The sequence below is a fragment of the Balaenoptera physalus genome (genome assembly GCF_965194825.1).
Source record: "Balaenoptera physalus genome assembly, chromosome: 12".
Taxonomy (NCBI): Eukaryota; Metazoa; Chordata; class Mammalia; order Artiodactyla; family Balaenopteridae; genus Balaenoptera; species Balaenoptera physalus.
The window spans coordinates 76,909,242-76,925,624 of record NC_138897.1 but is presented as its reverse complement, the minus strand read 5'-3'; the positions used below and the strand labels follow the sequence as shown (position 1 = coordinate 76,925,624).

General features: G+C 45.2%; 1 protein-coding gene across 12 annotated transcripts in view; it reads right to left on the bottom strand.

Moving 5' to 3' along the window:
- Positions 1-16,383, bottom strand: part of DEPDC5 (DEP domain containing 5, GATOR1 subcomplex subunit) — a 91,864-nt gene that overhangs the window by 53,171 nt on the left and 22,310 nt on the right. For all 12 annotated transcript variants that reach the window (XR_014251840.1, XM_082417379.1, XM_082417381.1 and 9 more), the window contains 12 exons: positions 14,391-14,494; positions 13,654-13,728; positions 12,028-12,162; positions 11,178-11,239; positions 10,963-11,036; positions 10,110-10,179; positions 9,882-9,918; positions 8,892-9,012; positions 6,365-6,585; positions 3,107-3,310; positions 1,112-1,247; positions 28-125 (listed from right to left, as the gene is read on the bottom strand). Coding sequence is in view for 11 of the 12 variants with exons in the window: in XM_082417379.1 (XP_082273505.1) it covers positions 28-125; positions 1,112-1,247; positions 3,107-3,310; positions 6,365-6,585; positions 8,892-9,012; positions 9,882-9,918; positions 10,110-10,179; positions 10,963-11,036; positions 11,178-11,239; positions 12,028-12,162; positions 13,654-13,728; positions 14,391-14,494 (1,337 nt within the window). In the remaining variant the exon portion in view is untranslated. The remainder of the gene's footprint in view (positions 1-27; positions 126-1,111; positions 1,248-3,106; positions 3,311-6,364; positions 6,586-8,891; positions 9,013-9,881; positions 9,919-10,109; positions 10,180-10,962; positions 11,037-11,177; positions 11,240-12,027; positions 12,163-13,653; positions 13,729-14,390; positions 14,495-16,383) is intronic.

Below are 16,383 nucleotides of genomic sequence, written 5' to 3'. Positions count from 1 at the left end.
CACTCTGTTACCTCTTGGGTTGGTTACCTGCACCACTGCTGCTGAGCAGGCCGACAGAAAGCTCTTCTGTTCCAGTGAAGTGCAAGAAGGACGTGCCATCGCCAGGCTGGTGGGAAGTGCTGTGCCTGCAGAGAACAGAGCCCAGCCGCCTGGCTTAATGCGGATCATCACCTCTTTTATCCTGCTCACCCTGTCTCCCGGGGGTTTTCATCAAAAACAGGCCTGAACATTTGGCCACACAGGCTGGCAAACACTGAGACCCATACCATGGCCACCAGGCTGCAGGGCTTGGAGTGTGTGCCAGCTCTGGCCTCCTGCCCTGGCACCCCAGCTGCTTCCCCACTGCCATGTCAGACGCCTGCCCCCTCCGTCCTAAGACTCCCCTTGCTGATACCCACAGGACAATGTGAGGTGCTTGAATAGAGGTACCAAGTTAACCTGGGAAAGAGGTTATGCCCTGCCTGTATCCCTCATCCATCCCATGGGATGTTGGGAAGACTGAAAAGGGACCAATGATTGCTCTTTGCAAAGGTAACAGATCACAGCAAGAGCGGGTAGTGTAGCATGGACTCGAGCATGTCAAGGCTTAAATTATTTTCTTCCTAGGCTGACTCTCTTCGGATGCCTTGTAACACATTCAGGATCCTGGTTTGAAAAGACTTGTTTCTACAAACACAGGCCTTGGTTTCCATTGCTTTTAGCATCAACTTCGTCTAAACCCAACAGTGGAATTCCTCAATGACCAAAATGACAAAAGTCATAGACTGACTGCCCAAAACACACAGCGGGAACCACCTGCCTTGGAACTCGTTTTCTCCCATGACTGAGGATTAGGAGAAACTCATGACTGAGGTTGACAAAGCATGTTTTGAATTAAAGCAGAAGCTAAAGCAGGGCCTGGGGAACATCTCTGGCAAAAGCATCTCAGGCTATTTGCTGTGCACTGGCCCAGTGGCGGGGACGACGCTGACAAAGGAAAGGCCCACACGCGTGCGGTGTCTCCGAGTCTCACGAACGTGACGTTTCGCGGGCGGTCTATTCTGCTGTCGCCCTGGGTGCCCGAGCGCGTTCTCGCAGTACCTCCCACCCGGTACCCAGTGCCCAGCCTCACCTTCCAGTGGCTTCATGGTATGCCAACTCCAGCAGCTCTGCAGAGGAGTGGGTCGGGTCCCTCTGCCCGCTGCCCTGCAGCTCTGCCATGTTCTGTCGGGTCTGGTGATGGATCTGGATGGCCTCTCCAGATGGTCCTGCCCAGACAAAGATCCACTGAGCATCATTCCCCCGACAGCCAGTGCTGTGCACTTCACCTCAACCTTCCTTCCCTCCCGCTGCTGGGACGCGGGTGATTGAAAGGCGACCATACCACAGAGGCACATCCTGTCTGTGACCCTCTGGCTCCCAGATGGGACATCGCCTCTTCCAAGCAAGGCTCATCCTCCTGTGAGGCCTCAGCCTAAGAATATTTTGGGGTCCTCTGTCTCGCACATGTCAACTGAGACACAGTAAAGAAAGATAACAGTATGGGAGACTAGGGCCCCTCCCAGGAAGGTCAACACAGGCGAAACGAGAAGGGACACACGAGAGAAACACCGATGACTCTGTTAGTACTTGAGACGATAACATCTCCTACTTCAAGAGCAGAGGACGCACAAGGGCAAAACGGACATCGAGTAGGAGATAAGTCAGAATTAGTCGCAGCTACGGAAATATGCTTCCTGGAGAATGATAGGTTTCACAGCTGAGTGTCCAACCAGGTTAGCGGGGATTAAAGGAGAGGGTATTTGGGCAAACCCCAAACGTGGAAGAGGCAAAACACAAGCTGGAGGCCACAAACTCGCTTGGGAAAGAGAAAAACCTCTGAGGATGGGGGTGAGGAGGTGGGAGGCTGGGGAGCCTGGCAGAGGAGGGCCTCGGCTCTTAGAGGGCCAGGTGGGCAGAGTATTTAGTAAATACATTTAGCTTTAGAAAAGCGTGTGTGATTGGGGGGGAAAGCACAGAAGCAGGAAGAGCTGACGGTCATGGAAGAAACATCAATAGTTCTCGTAAGAGAACTCGAAGGGAGCCAGTGGGGACAATGATGGGGAGAAAGGGACACCAGAAAGAAACAGGTCAGGTGACAGATTAGGATAGAGATAAGGGGGGGCAAAAAGGGGGTTGGGAATGACCCCCAATTACAGCCAAAAGAACCAGATTCATTGCTCACTTATTTAACTTGTAACTCTGAAAGCAAGTACCAAAGAAAATAAGTAGACACTTGCAGGCATTCAGCAGGATGGCTTCACGAAAACACCCAGGAGGTTAATGTACCTGTTCCTCCCCAGCCCAGTAAGAGCCCATTAAGCTGAAGTTTAATTTTAGCCACAGCTTTATAAAACCTTACTGTCATCTTCTTTAGGACAGAACACAGATCAGAAAGGATGAGCTAGGAAAAACAGTGAATTTGAAAAAAAAATTTTTTCAGTTTTGATTGGTTTTGAACTTTATCTAAATGGTATCATACAGAAAGTACTCTTTTATGGCAGGCTTCTTTCATTATGTTTGTAAATTTAAACATGGTTTGGGATATGGCTGTAGTTCGTTTTTATTTCAGCTTCCCATTATAAAAAATAGAACTCGTTTATTTTAAGCTTTTTTTTCCCCAATTTATTTAAACTAAAAAAAAAGAAAAAGAAAAAAAGAAATTGTTCACCCATTTCTCAAAAAAAAAAAAAAAAAAAAGTTTTTTTTTCTGCCGTCAGAGACCCTGAGAGGAAACAAAGTAACATAACTCCGTGTAACCAAGACTGTAACACTGACATCCAGAGACAGTAAGGAAAGGAAGGAGTGAACAAGAAGAGGGACATTGGTCTCAGGAAAGAAAGCAGGTGGCAAAGCACAGTCCCTTGCAAACAGAAAAAGGAGCCCTTGGGTCTACACAGCTAGCTAGCTACAAAGTCCTCAAGGATCCTCACAAGAGCCCCGGGGCAGACAAAGGGGGCATGGCCGCCCCATCTTCCAGGTGGGGCACCGCAGGTGCAGAGAAGATGACACCCTTGACCAAGGCCACTCAGGGGATGCCAGGACTAGGAGTTCCCAGTCAGGGCTCTTTCCCGAGCACCCAACTTACCCACAGGAAAAGTGTGCATCCAGCGCCTCCTGTTGGACGTAAGCTTCATGGGCATCCGCGAGGGTGCAAAGGGGTTGATCAGTGCCCTCTGGGGCACGTATCCCCCAGGTCGGAAGTGCAGCATGGACTCTGCGCTGCCCACGTGGAACCTCCCCGGCGCACTGGAGTCCCGCTGTGGTGGCTCCATCATGTTCTCCAGGACATCTGCCGGTTACCGTGGGGTGGGCAGGCACAGAGAGAAAGCACAGGGTCACGGTGAAAGCAGAACTAGGAGGACGATCTGCGGAGGCTGACAAGGACCTTGGAGAGCGTACATGTTAGGGAACGAGGGAAATGAGTGAAATCGCCAAACTATAAAGGAATGAAATATTGGGTTTACTTTTTAAATACCTGGGAGAAGGGGGTTCTGGTTCCTAAATTACTGGCCCAGTGAAACCACACCCAAACCTGATGGGGAGGACCACACATTGCCTGGAGACTCTAGATGTTGAGCTGGATGCAATGACTCAATAGTGGGTCTTGAGTTGTCTCCCTTGGGGGATGGGGCGGGTGCATTCTGCATGTGGGAGGAACAATACATGTAGATATTTGGTGACCGGAAAGGCAGACCCTAGCAGAGACAGCCAATGTGTTCACTAGACCTGTTTGATTTTCCTCTGAGACACACAAGGAGACTGCAGTTTCCAGTCCCTTTGCGCTGGGGCCAAATAACTGAGTTCCAGCCAAGAGAACACAGGCAGAAGTGACATGCTCCACCCGAAGGCCTGGACCACAAACCTCTCCACGCGTGATCTCCATTCTCCTCTGCCCTGCTGTGGGAACTTTGGAGACCAGTGTTGATAACCATGGCATCCCGGGATGGAAGGACCATGGGGCCCTGAGTGACTGGGTGGATCACAGCCCCCTCCCATTAATGCAGTGGCCTGGAACATGAGTAAGCAACCAAACGTCACTGTGTTAAAAAAACTAAATTCTTGGGAGAAAAGAATGAAGAAATGGATGCATCCAGCCTTGATCAGGTAAGGAGATGGCATGATATTTAGACTCAACCTGTCCCATTCAATGGCAGACAGGTCCCTAACCTGAGTGGATCCAAGAGCTGAAACCTACAACCAACTCTGTTGGTGAGCATCCCATGTTTACTAAGCAAACACCCAGGTTAGAAAGTGGGTCCAGCAGATGCAAATTCCATGGCATCAAGGAATGTCTTGTCCACCATTATCTACCCAATTCCTACCAAAGAACATGGCACATAGTAATATTTTATTCCTCAAGCCATTGTGCATGCAAGAAGAGAACATTCAGTTCTCCATGAAAACTGTATTTTTCACTGTAAATTAATGAATTGATGGTCCAATTTACCAAATAAGAAAGAATACAGTCTAGTTAGTTATCATGGAAATAAAAGGAGAGAACTCAACTTTTAAAAAGTTGAGTACATACTTTGAAAAGGATAAGAAATAGGACTAAGGGCTAAAATGGGTCAAAAATATGGGTAGAGGAAAGGGGAAATGTTTCCTATGCTACACTGGGTAGGTGGATGGGTGAGAATCCCTAAACATAACAGAGAAACTGGAAACAAAGGCCATGTGGATGGCATTGCCTGACACCGTTCCAGTGAATTGCTTTTTGGCTTTTCCAATAAACTCTCACATATCATTAACGATGTTGAAGTCAATTCTACCATTCAGATAATTTTTAAGAAAACTTGTTTTCAAAGCTACTTGGATTAAGCGCAACTTTATCTCCTCAGAGGAGAACTGGCTTTTAGAATAACAAAGGTTTTTAAAGGATTAATGTGTAGTTTAACTTTTACTACAGACCCTTCTAAGAATACGTTTAACAGAATGGGAATATAACTGTCATGCAAACTCAGAAATTTCCAGAAGCTGGGAAAAAGCTAACCTAGAAATTTTTTTTTTTTTTTGGCCGCAGAGCTTGCGGGATCTTAGTTCACCAACCAGGGTTTGAACCCGAGCCCTTGGCAGTGAAAGCGCGGAGTCCTAACCACTGGACCGTCGGGAAATTCCTAGAAATCTTCAAATGTATTAAAATTCTTTTGAATACTAACCCTAATTAATGTAGGTGACATAGGTTATATTCTATAGTCGTGTAATTAAATATCTGCTCCTTTCTCTTTCAGAATTTCCTTTTTATACTTCGAACCAGTTTAAAAAAAACAACTTTTTTCAGCAGTCAAAAGATTTCCGGCTGTTGGCTCAGTGTCTATGGTGTCTAATGAATGAAAGTGCCCTGCTCCTCGGTCCTCAGGTCCCAGGAGCCACCAGCTTCCCCTTCAAAGTTCTGGGAAACACTCCTCACCCTTTGGGAATCCTTCCAGGGCAACAGGAGGCAGCTGTGTGCACACAACAGTCCTAAGTCAGTGATTAAAAGTCAGGAGGGCTACTCCTCCATTTAGAAAACATTCTTGAAATATCAAAATTATAGAGGAGAATGATTAGTGGGAGGGTGTGGCTCTAGAGGGGTAGCAGAAGAGAGGCCGTGGGGATGGAATATCTTAATTGTGGTGTGGTTACATACGTCTACACATGTGCTAAAACTGCACAGACACACACACACCCACAGATACCCACAAATGCATGTACGACCAGTGAGCTCCGAATAGGCTCTGTGGATTGTATCAAGGTCATGTCCCTGGTTTTAATACTGTACTAGTTATGCAAGATGTTATCATGGGGGAAAATGAGTGAAAGCTACACAAGACCTCCCTGGATTTTTTTTTTTTTGGAATTTCCTATAAATCCATAATTATTTCACAACAGAAAGTTTTCCAGACAGGCAGGAGGGGGCTGTATACTTGAGCTGCAGATGCCGCTGGATGGGTAAGATAAGATACAGGAAAAGCAGCACCTGTACTCCCTGGGCCATGCCAAGTTAACAGGTCACTTGAAGTGGAATAGAGGAAAGAGGCTATTTTAAGTGTGGCTCGAATGGAAATGCTAAGGAAATAAGTAAACACTTTGACCTTAGGCCTAAGAAAAGCTCTACCTTAACATATGGAAAGGTAGACAGTTACAGGGAAGAGAGAAGAAAGGGTAAAGACAAAAATAGTATAACACACACACACACACACAAACAGCTAAGGCCATTCGTACTCACTGCACCTGCATGGAAATAATTAACATGTGGGACTTACAGCCCATACCTGTCCATAGCCCCGCCCATCCCCACTACAGGAAGGCAGCTGTCCCCACCCTGCCCAACCCTGCCCAGCCCTGCCCAGCCCTGCCCTCTGACCTCGAGTGCTGGTGTAGCCCAAGGAGCTGCTGACTTCATACTGGTGCAGGTGGGGGTGAGGGATCATCAGGATGTTGGTGCTCCTGCCCAGGGAACTGTCGTCAGAAGCCTGGCTCCTCACCTCCTCTGTGGGCAGCGCCTGGCCAGGCAGGGAAGGGCTGGATGAGACATCGCAGGAGCTGGCGCTCTTCCGACTGTGACTCTCCCGCTCTCGCACGGACCTGGTGAGTGAGAGATCAAGTCACACCAAGCGGGGGATGCTGTCCCACCTCGAGTTACAACTCCCAAACAGATCCCCAGCCTGGGCTACATGGGAGGCCAATAACGAAAACCCCCAATGGGATCTCCGAGTGGGAGGTAATATAGGAGGGACTCTGCCCTGAGCAGCTGGAGACGTCGTGGAAGAAACGGGGGAGATGCCTGACAGTCATCCAATGGCCGGAGTCCCAGGATCAGAGCTGTAAAGAAGCGATCGCTCAGCCTGACCCCACCTCATCCCACCATCAAGCTCGTGTCACGGAGAATGGGGTTGTGAACCGATGTCACCCAAGAGGAAGCACACAGCACCGCCTGAGAAGTCTTCTGGCATCAAAAATTGAACCTAAATCTAACCAAGCCTCTAGAGATAATTGCCAGTTTACAGGAGATTCAGAGACAACAGGAAAAGTTAAATGTCATATGGAAATAAACAGACAAAGGAAGAAAGCAAGACACTCTGCGGTCACAGAAAATGACATAAGAGAAAATGCAACATGTGCATCTTCTTCAGATCCCAACTCAAACTAAGTAACTGTAAAAATCACAGTTTTGAGACAATTGGGAAATCTACAGAGGGACTGGCTATCAGGGATATTAAGGAATTAGTGTGAATTTTGTTACCAGTGACGAGGGTACTGTGATCACATTTTTTTGTTTGTTTTCTTATTTGTTAGAGACACATGCTGAAATACTTACAGGTTTAAAAAAAAAGAAAAGGATACCTGAGATCTGTTTTAGAATGCTCAAGGAAATTTCAAATGTGGGAGAAGTGATAAAACAAGATTGACAACACACTGATAACTGTACATTTCACTGGTCTCTCTGTTTGAATGTTTCCTTAATAAAAATTTAAAAAACAGTATGCCTTATTAAAACATGAAACTCCCTGAGGGGAAAACCTCTGGAAACAGCAGGAAAAAGGATCAGCAGGACAGGAGCCCAATGGGGGACAAAAATTCAGAACGGAAGAGTCAGCAACCGCCGATAGGGCCACCCCTCCAGCATAAGAGCTGTTCTCTTTCCACCTGGAAGGATTTTAAGGGAGAGCTTAAATGGAACCTGAAAATAGATCCCAAGGGCTGACTACACTTTTCATTATTTCAACAGTAAATATTTGAGCGCCAGCATATGCTCAGCCCAGTGTGGGGATAGAGCACAGATTAGGGCACAGTCTGTGCCCTCAAGGAACACAGCCTGAGTCTCTGAGACACCAGGTTTCGCCGTCTTTGACCAGAAGAAAGAAAACCAAGGATTTTGGACCATGAAAGGGTTCTTAGACACTCAGAAGAAAAGCACCGCCGAGGCCCTAGGCAGCATCTACGTGCAGGGGATCTGCTGTTAACAGCACTCACTCTGACCTCTAAGCATTCTCGGGACCAGACATCAGGATGGGATGAGGGAAAAGGACAAAAGAAGAGCACGTGGCCACTCTAAGCCTATTTGTCACAATGTGAAGAGACGGAATATTCCTCCAATCAGTGATTCTTCCAATCAAAGCACACTTTCCATGTCTAAGAAATGTGGAAAATGGACTCACGGTACTTGGTCAACTAGGGAAAAAAATAGCTAGAGCTCTGTTTCACATTTCATTAAAAAAAAAGAAAAAATTCTATACAAAGAACTAAGTATAAAAACCAAGACCAAAAAAGTTTTGGAAGAAAATACAAAAGACACGTTTCTAACCTTGGAGTGGGGATGGCTTTCTTACACAAGACCCAGAAATGAGTATGTTGGTAAATCTGACTATTTCACAATGAAAAACTACTACATGACCAAAATACCATGGAGCAAATTTTAAAAACAGGAATAAAGAAAGAAAAGTCTCTCGCCCTCTGGGAATAATAAACCTAAAAGAAACTCTGGGCCCTGGGATCAATCGATCCATCTATCTATTTACCTATCTATCTATCTATCTATTATCTATTAGTGGCTGCCTATCTATCTATCTATCCATCTATCTATCTATCTATCTATTAGTGGCCTCCCAGTGAAATGAAAATTCCAGAATTCACGAATTGCTTCTCTTGGCTAGAAAAAGCAGAATGCTCTCCTTATGAGGGGACGATACTTCATAGCAAACATAGCTAACAAAACGGCTGGGCCAGAGAACCAGAAAACAGACTCCCTAATGATCCACATACTATGGCTTCCACTTGGCTAATTTTAATTTAAGATTGTTTTCAAGGTTGCTCTCATGCAGGTCCCTACTGGGCCTCAGGTTTTCCTAATCAGCTTTTACATCCATCCCAAAGTGCGTGTGGCAGAAAACCTGCAGGTGGCGAGGCGCTGAGCCCGGGACGGGCCTGGCAGCCTGAAGACTTGCGCGTCGTAAGCATCGTAATCCACTTGGATGGGAAGGGTGTTCTCAGATTCTTTGGGAGTCCCCAGAGCTGAAACACACAAATAATACAAACTGTCCTCAAAACACATTTCAACAAGAGGCCTTTGGATGGTCTTCATGAAAATCTGCAAGATATAGGTCATCATCACCATCTCCCCCTGAAAAAAATGGGATAATAACCCATTCATCAGGTTACTAAGATTAAATGATTTATATGTCAAAGCGATATAGGGATTACTATTTACTAGCATTAAGTAAAGGCAAGATGATGGCAGCATTTCCTTCTGTGATCCCACTTTAAAAATATCATCTTGGGCTTCCCTGGTGGTGCAGTGGTTAAGAATCCGCCTGCCAATGCAGGGGACACGGGTTTGAGCCCTGGTCCGGGAAGATCCCACATGCCGCGGAGCAACTAAGCCCGTGTGCCACGACTACTGAGCCTGCGCTCTAGAGCCTGTGACCACAACTGCTGAAGCCTGCACACCTAGAGCCCGTGCTCCGCAACAAGAGAAGCCACCGCAATGAGAAGCTCGCACACCGCAACAGAGTAGCCCCCGCTCACTGCAACTAGAGAAAGCCCGCGAACAGCAACGAAGACCCAATGCAGCCAAAAATAAATAAATAAATTTTAAAAATATAAAAATATCATCTTAATGTGTATATTTAGTCTTTTAAAACTTTCCACCCGATCCCTACAATTGACCTATGGAAAAGAAAAATAAGGTTTTGTTATCACCCATTTTGCAGCTGACAGGACAAAAATATACAGGATCACTAAGGGACCTTCTAAAGATCACAGAAGGGGAACTCTGGTCTTCCAAACTTGGCTGTGAATTTTTTATGCAATCTCACAAAATCTTGTTGCCATGGGTTAGCTGACTCTTTCTAAAAGTGATGAAAGGAGAAAAAAATACTCACACGTATCACGGCCATTTTTTGCTTTCTCAGAGGCAGGCTGTAAAATTAAATAGAGTTAATCACTCCTGGGATATCCCTTGTTGTTTATTTATTTAATGCAGAAAACTATAAAGTTCTAAGACAAATTTCTCAAATGTTATTCATGACCATTGGGGGATAGGGGGTTTCTTAGGCCCCAAATAACATCAGTGACAGTCCCTAAAGGCTCTGCTGGTGGGTGAAACCTACCTTCTTTCCGGCCAGTTTTATTCGTGGGGTGAAACTATTACAAAAGAGCTGGCTTTTGGATGTGTAGAAACTGCAAAAGAAACAGACAGGGTCACTCATCTAAACCCCTTTCTTTCTTTTTTTTTTAATTAATTTTTTTTTTTTTTGATCATGCCACACGGCATGCGGGATCTTAGTTCCCCGACCAGGGATCGAACCCGTGTCCCCTGCAGTGGAAGCGTGGAGTCTTACCCACTGGACCGCTGGGGAAGCCCTAAACCCCTTTCATTTTAAACCTCAAGACACAGTTGGAATCCCAGCCATGGATCAGCCCTCCCAGGAACACCTTTGTCTCAGGCCTCACTGATCTTCCCAATTCTTTCTTTTGTAATTACTACAAAACATTAATTATGTTTTAAAATATTGTTCTATTCCTTTTTTTCCTATAAATTGTCTCATGTGCGCTAGTCCTGATTCCTAACTGGATTAGAATCTCCTCCTTGAGCTGAAATTAGCAGGAACACTGAGGCCTGGTCTCATGTGAAGAGGAGGCATGGGGATTTTTCTACAAATGGAGAGGCCCAGGCCCCGTGTTGGTCCACTATGGTCTGTGTGAGTTGGGAACAGGGGGAATTGGGAATAGTTGTGGAAATAAGTCCTTCAAACTTGTTTTTATGTTTTTCACCATAGACTGTTCTTATGTCACAGCCATGACTTTGCATATAGAGACGCTTTAAGCAAATGTTAGAACTTTGGTTTCCACATTCTCTTGACAAAAGATTTTATAGTAAGAACTTAACAGGTTTGAAGAAAAAAATGGCAAGGAAGCTAATGGAATCCCTGATCCTCTACGGCGAATCCAGATCTCACCCACCTGTGGTTTATCCAGTGAGGGATATTGTAGTCGTCACCCACGCGAGAGTCGCGAGGGCCGCTCCGATTGTGCAGCTGAAAGGGAACAAGGCAGGGCCCAGGTCAGCTGGAAAGCAGGTAGGACCCGGAACTGCTCCAGCTTCTCTGATTCTAACTATTCTCAAGATCACCCTGCGCTGGAACCTGGCCTTTAGTGAGCATTGCAAAATCAATCACCTTGAACAACGGGACAGCATGCAGTGGCTGCTCCCCCATGCACACCAAGTCCACACCGATTCCTAAAAAAGGAAAGACAGAAAGAGTTGGTGGGGGGGGGCAGTGTAGAGATACGCATCCCAATCTATTAGCCGTGTGATTTAAGTGGGTCAGGGTACAAGGCACAGCTGACTTATTCTCCTCACCAGCTCTGCCCACACAGTTAAGAAGTAAATAGGTGCATTCTGTCTGTGTCCTCTTTACCAAGTCCCACCACATCTGCCACTAATCAGTGCTTGACAGCTTTTGACTGCCTTGCAGATCGTGATTTGTCAAACAGACCGTCAGGCCTCCATGACTACAGTTTCAAGGCCCAAAAGGAAAGGGAACCTTGTCATCTCAGTAAAAAGCAAAATAATTCACATCATTCAACAGAGTTTCTTTACTGGCCATCATCAGGATTTACGTTCCCAACTCCATCTTGTTGTTAGAACACAAATCAAATAGGGGGAGGGGGTGCAAGTCGGAGATGCACGGCACATAACAGAGGGAGGACTGGGTGATCCCATGGCGCTTCCCAGGATGGGCTGATGGACACTGGATCCTGGAAACAATCCCCAAAAGGGGTTCTCCAGCGTCAAGTATGTTTGGGAAACTCAGAGTGCCTGTTATGTCCTCTAGAGATAAACAAGATACACTAACATATTCAAACTGGCAATTAGGAACTGTGCCGAACTATGCATGACCCAGCATGTCCCAAGCTGACTGACCATGGAACTCTTTTTTGTCACCTGATATTAGTCATGTTCCCAGATCCCGATGGGTAACGGTAAATCAGGCTATAAACACAGCAGCGCCCCAGAAGCATTACCGTTATCTATCATCCGCTGCTTGGTCAGGATCATGAGTAGCCGGTCCACTTCGAACACACCCACCCCGGGCGTGATCACCACAGACATCTGCCCAGTTCGGTCAAAGTTGCGGTTGATGTAGTGCTTGTCAAACACTTGAAACAAAGCAAAAAGTCCTTCTGTGAAGATGCTACAGCTTATCAGAAACCAGACAGTGGCAAGCGTCTCCATGCTCTCGGACCATTTCATCCATGTTTCTGTTAGAGCGGTTGTCACCTCCTGGTCTGAATTCACTTCTGTCCTTCCGCTTCTACAGTAAGAACTGCTTGAATACAGGTCTATGTCCCTGTTGCCTTTGTTAATACCCCTCTTCGAGGCTGAATACTTGCCTTGTGCTGCCTTAAATATCAAAATTTCATGTCGTTAATTTAAACCATCCATAAATGGATCTGTATTGAAACTTAGAAGAATCAAATATTGATTTAAGACAATATTTGAGAGAGCAGACCAGAATCTTGTGATGACTTTGCAAATTTGGCAAGTTAATTCTTATTTCTTTTTTTTTTTTTTTTTTGGCCGTGCCATGCCATGCAGTTTGCAGAATCTCAGTTCCCCGACCAGGGATTGAACTTGTGCCCTCAGCAATGAAAGCAGAGTCCTAACCACTGGACGGCCAGGGAATTCCCTAATTCTTATTCCTGGGCTGTGCGATTTTTACTACGGAAATTTAGTGCCATTCAAGTGTGACAAAAAGGTTTACTAATAAAAGACCCCGTGCTCTAGAATACCTAGCACTTGGGTACAGACACAGGGGCAGGCGATACACACAGTGAAGTGACCACACACCATCTCTTCCGTCAGTTGCCAGTGATGGACAGACACCTAACCAGAGCTGGGAATGTGGAATTCTAACCAGAGAGCAGAGACAGGGTCACTGGGAGCTGAACTCGGGTCTAGGAATTCCTGCTGCTGCGGTTCCCAGAGCCACCCTCGTCCCCGCCTTCCTCAACAAGGTGTTCAAGCCTTTTCTGGCTGTCCCAAGAGCCCCTGTATCCTTAAACTTCCTTTTTTGTTTGAATTCAGTAGGTTTCTGTTATCTGCAAACAAAGTATCTCAGCTAACACATAAATGCAGGGAGAAACGTTCGGAAGAAATCACATCACGCTATTAACAATGGTCCCTCTTGGAAGGGTCTGACAGTGGAGGGAAGGGGGAGATTTTCATTGTACTTGATATACTTCTCTATTATTTGAATTCTAGGAACAATGGGCTCCTTCTGTAATTAAAAAAAAAAAAGTAGATTAAAAAAAATTACCTGGAAGCAATTGAAGGATGGAGTAGAAAATAATAAGAACGCAGTTTTTAGGAAAACAAAGTGGCCAAGGAGGACTTTCTCCAGCTCTTTACTCTTGGATCACCATGAGAAGCAGATGAGAAGAGCAAGTTGATTCCCAACAGAAAACCCAAGAGCTACATGGTGGCCATTAAAACCATCCAAACAGAAGTTACTGCTTTCAGTTAATCTGGGGGGCAGGTGGGTGGGGGCATCACCAGCTAGGTCTGGGTCTCTGCACATTAGTAAAAAGAAGGTCACAGCCATGTGGTCAGCAAGACATCTGCTCACTGTGGCTGGCGCCCTTACTCACCATTGAATGACAGATTGATGGCCTCTAGGTAGTTTCCTTGTGCTGAGGTAGAATTGTCTCCTTGAGGAAAGCCCTCTGAAGCAAAAGACACAAGAGAAGGAACAACATCTCATGAAAGATGGACTCGTAAGAAGCAAGTGGGGGGATTTCTCTGGTGGCGCAGTGGTTAAGAATCTGCCTGCCAGTGCAGGGGACACGGGTTTGATCCCTGGACCAGGAAGATCCCACATGCCGCGGATCAAATAAGCCCGTGCGCCACACTACTGAGCCTGCGCTCTAGAGCCCACAAATCACAACTACTGAGCCCATGCGCCACAACTACTGAAGCCCGCGCACCTAGAGCCCATGCTCCGCAACAGGAGAAGCCTCCGCCATGGGAAGCCCGCGCACCACAACGAAGAGTAGCCCCCGCTCGCCGCAACTAGAGAAAGCCCGAGCACAGCAACGAAGACCCAACGTAGCCAAAAATAAAATAAATAAAATAAATAAATTTATTTTTTAAAAAAAGAAACAAGTGGAAGGTGCCTTGCTCCACAGGCCTCTCCCCCTGCAGAAGGGACGTGACTGAACTTACTGCACATGCAATGACCAGCGGGACCCAACCTGACATAGAAACCCGGCCAGAAGCAGAAGCCATACTCAACACTGGAAGGGAAGCAAGCAGGAACCTCTTGGTCCCCCAGCCTTCATCTGACACCTCCTCCCCTGCCGCACCTTCCAGCACATAAGTGCAGTACCTGCCTGTTCCAGTCGCACCAGCACTGGATACTGGATGAAGAGCTTTTTAATGGTCACGAGGAGGGAGGTCCACTCTTCTCTCCTCTCATTCTGCACCACCACCCTGAAAGGAGCACAATCACAAGATAGGAATCGAGCAGTGATGACACACAGGACATACGGTCCCTTACTGGGTTTCAAGGAAAGGAGAAGAGGGGACGCCTGGAGCTGGGGTCATCTATCATATAGCAATATGTAGTAAAGTCGAATGCGTTTAACAAACGTTAACAAAGAAATGTAATCAATCAAGAGAGTGAAAATTAAAAATTGAAAAAAAATATAAAAACATTTCAAAATTGCCTAGAGATTATATAAATGCCCAGTGCTGCGCAGGGAGATGAACATTCTTACAGACTGAATTACAATTAGGTAGTATATACGAAAAGCCTTAAAAGAAAACATCCATATATATGTTTTTACACAGACAGCCAATAAACATATCTAGGTCAGGGAACTAGATCAGCGGAAAGGAATGGGTGGGAATCTGCTTACTGTATACCTCTGAACCTTTAAAATTTTGAACCATGTGAATGTATTCCAAAAAATAAGTAAAATTTAAATTTAAGAAGAGAAAGATACATTTCCATTTAATGTTAGGAATTTATCCTAAAGAAAACACACAGGATCCAGAATAGCCAACACAGTATTGAAGAACAAAGTTGGAGGACAGATACTATCCAACTTCAAGACTTACTATAAAGTTACAGTAATCAAGACAATGTGATACTGTGAATGAACAAATAGATCAATGGAACAGAATGGAGCCAGAAATAGACCCACACAAATATAGTCAACTGATCTTTGCCAAATGAGAAAGGCAATACAATGGAGCAAAGATAGTCTTTTCAACTGGTGCTGGAACAACTGGCTGTCCACATGAAAAAAAAAAAAAGGAAGGAAGGAAGGAAGGAACAAGGAAAGCAGGAAGGAAGAAAGAAAAAAAGAAAGGGAAAGAAAGAAAAAAATCTACTTGCAGTCTACCAATCAACAGCATTGGGATCATCAAACTTTCAGGATCCATCCCAGAACTTACTGAATCAGACCTACATTTTAACAAATTCCCAGTGATTCATTTGTACACAGAGGTTTTAGAAGCACTAGTACAGTGGACCACAAACACTAAAAAGGTGCTTTATAAATAACTCTACTGAGCTGATATTTAACGTACTCTCTAAAAAAAAAAAAATCTAGACACAGACCTTACAGCCTTCATAAAAATTAACTCAAAATGGATCACAGACCTAAATACAAAACATAAAACTATAGGACTCCAGAAGATAACACAGGAGAAAACCTAGATGACCCTGGGTATGGTGATGACTTTTTAGATTCAATACCAAAGGCACAATCCATGAAAGAAAAATTGATAAGCTGGACTTCATTAAAATGAAGAAACTTCTGCTCTGCAAAAGACAGTGTCAAGAGAATGAGAAGACAAGCCGCAGACTGGGAGAAAAGACTTGCAAAAGACACATATGAATAAATGACTATCATCCAAAATATACAATGGACCCTTAAAACTTTACAATAAGAAAACAAACAATACAATTAAAAAGTGGGTAACAGACCTGAACAGACACCTCACCAAAGAAGATAGATGGATGGCAAATAAGCAGATGAAATGATGCTCCACCTCATACGCCATCAGGGAAATACAAATTAAAACAACAATGAGACAACACTATATACCTATTAGAAAGGCCAAAATCCAGAACACTGATAACACCAAATGCTGGCGAGGATGTGGAGCAACAGGAACTTTCATCCATGCAAACTGGTGCAGCCATTTTGGAAGACAGTTTGGTGGTTTCTTACAGAACTCTTACCATACAATCCAGCAATTGTGCTCCTTGTTATTTATGCAAATGAGTTGAAAACTTATGTCTACACAAAAACCTGCACATGGATGTTTACAGAAGCTTTATTTATAACTGCCAAAATTTGGAAGCAACC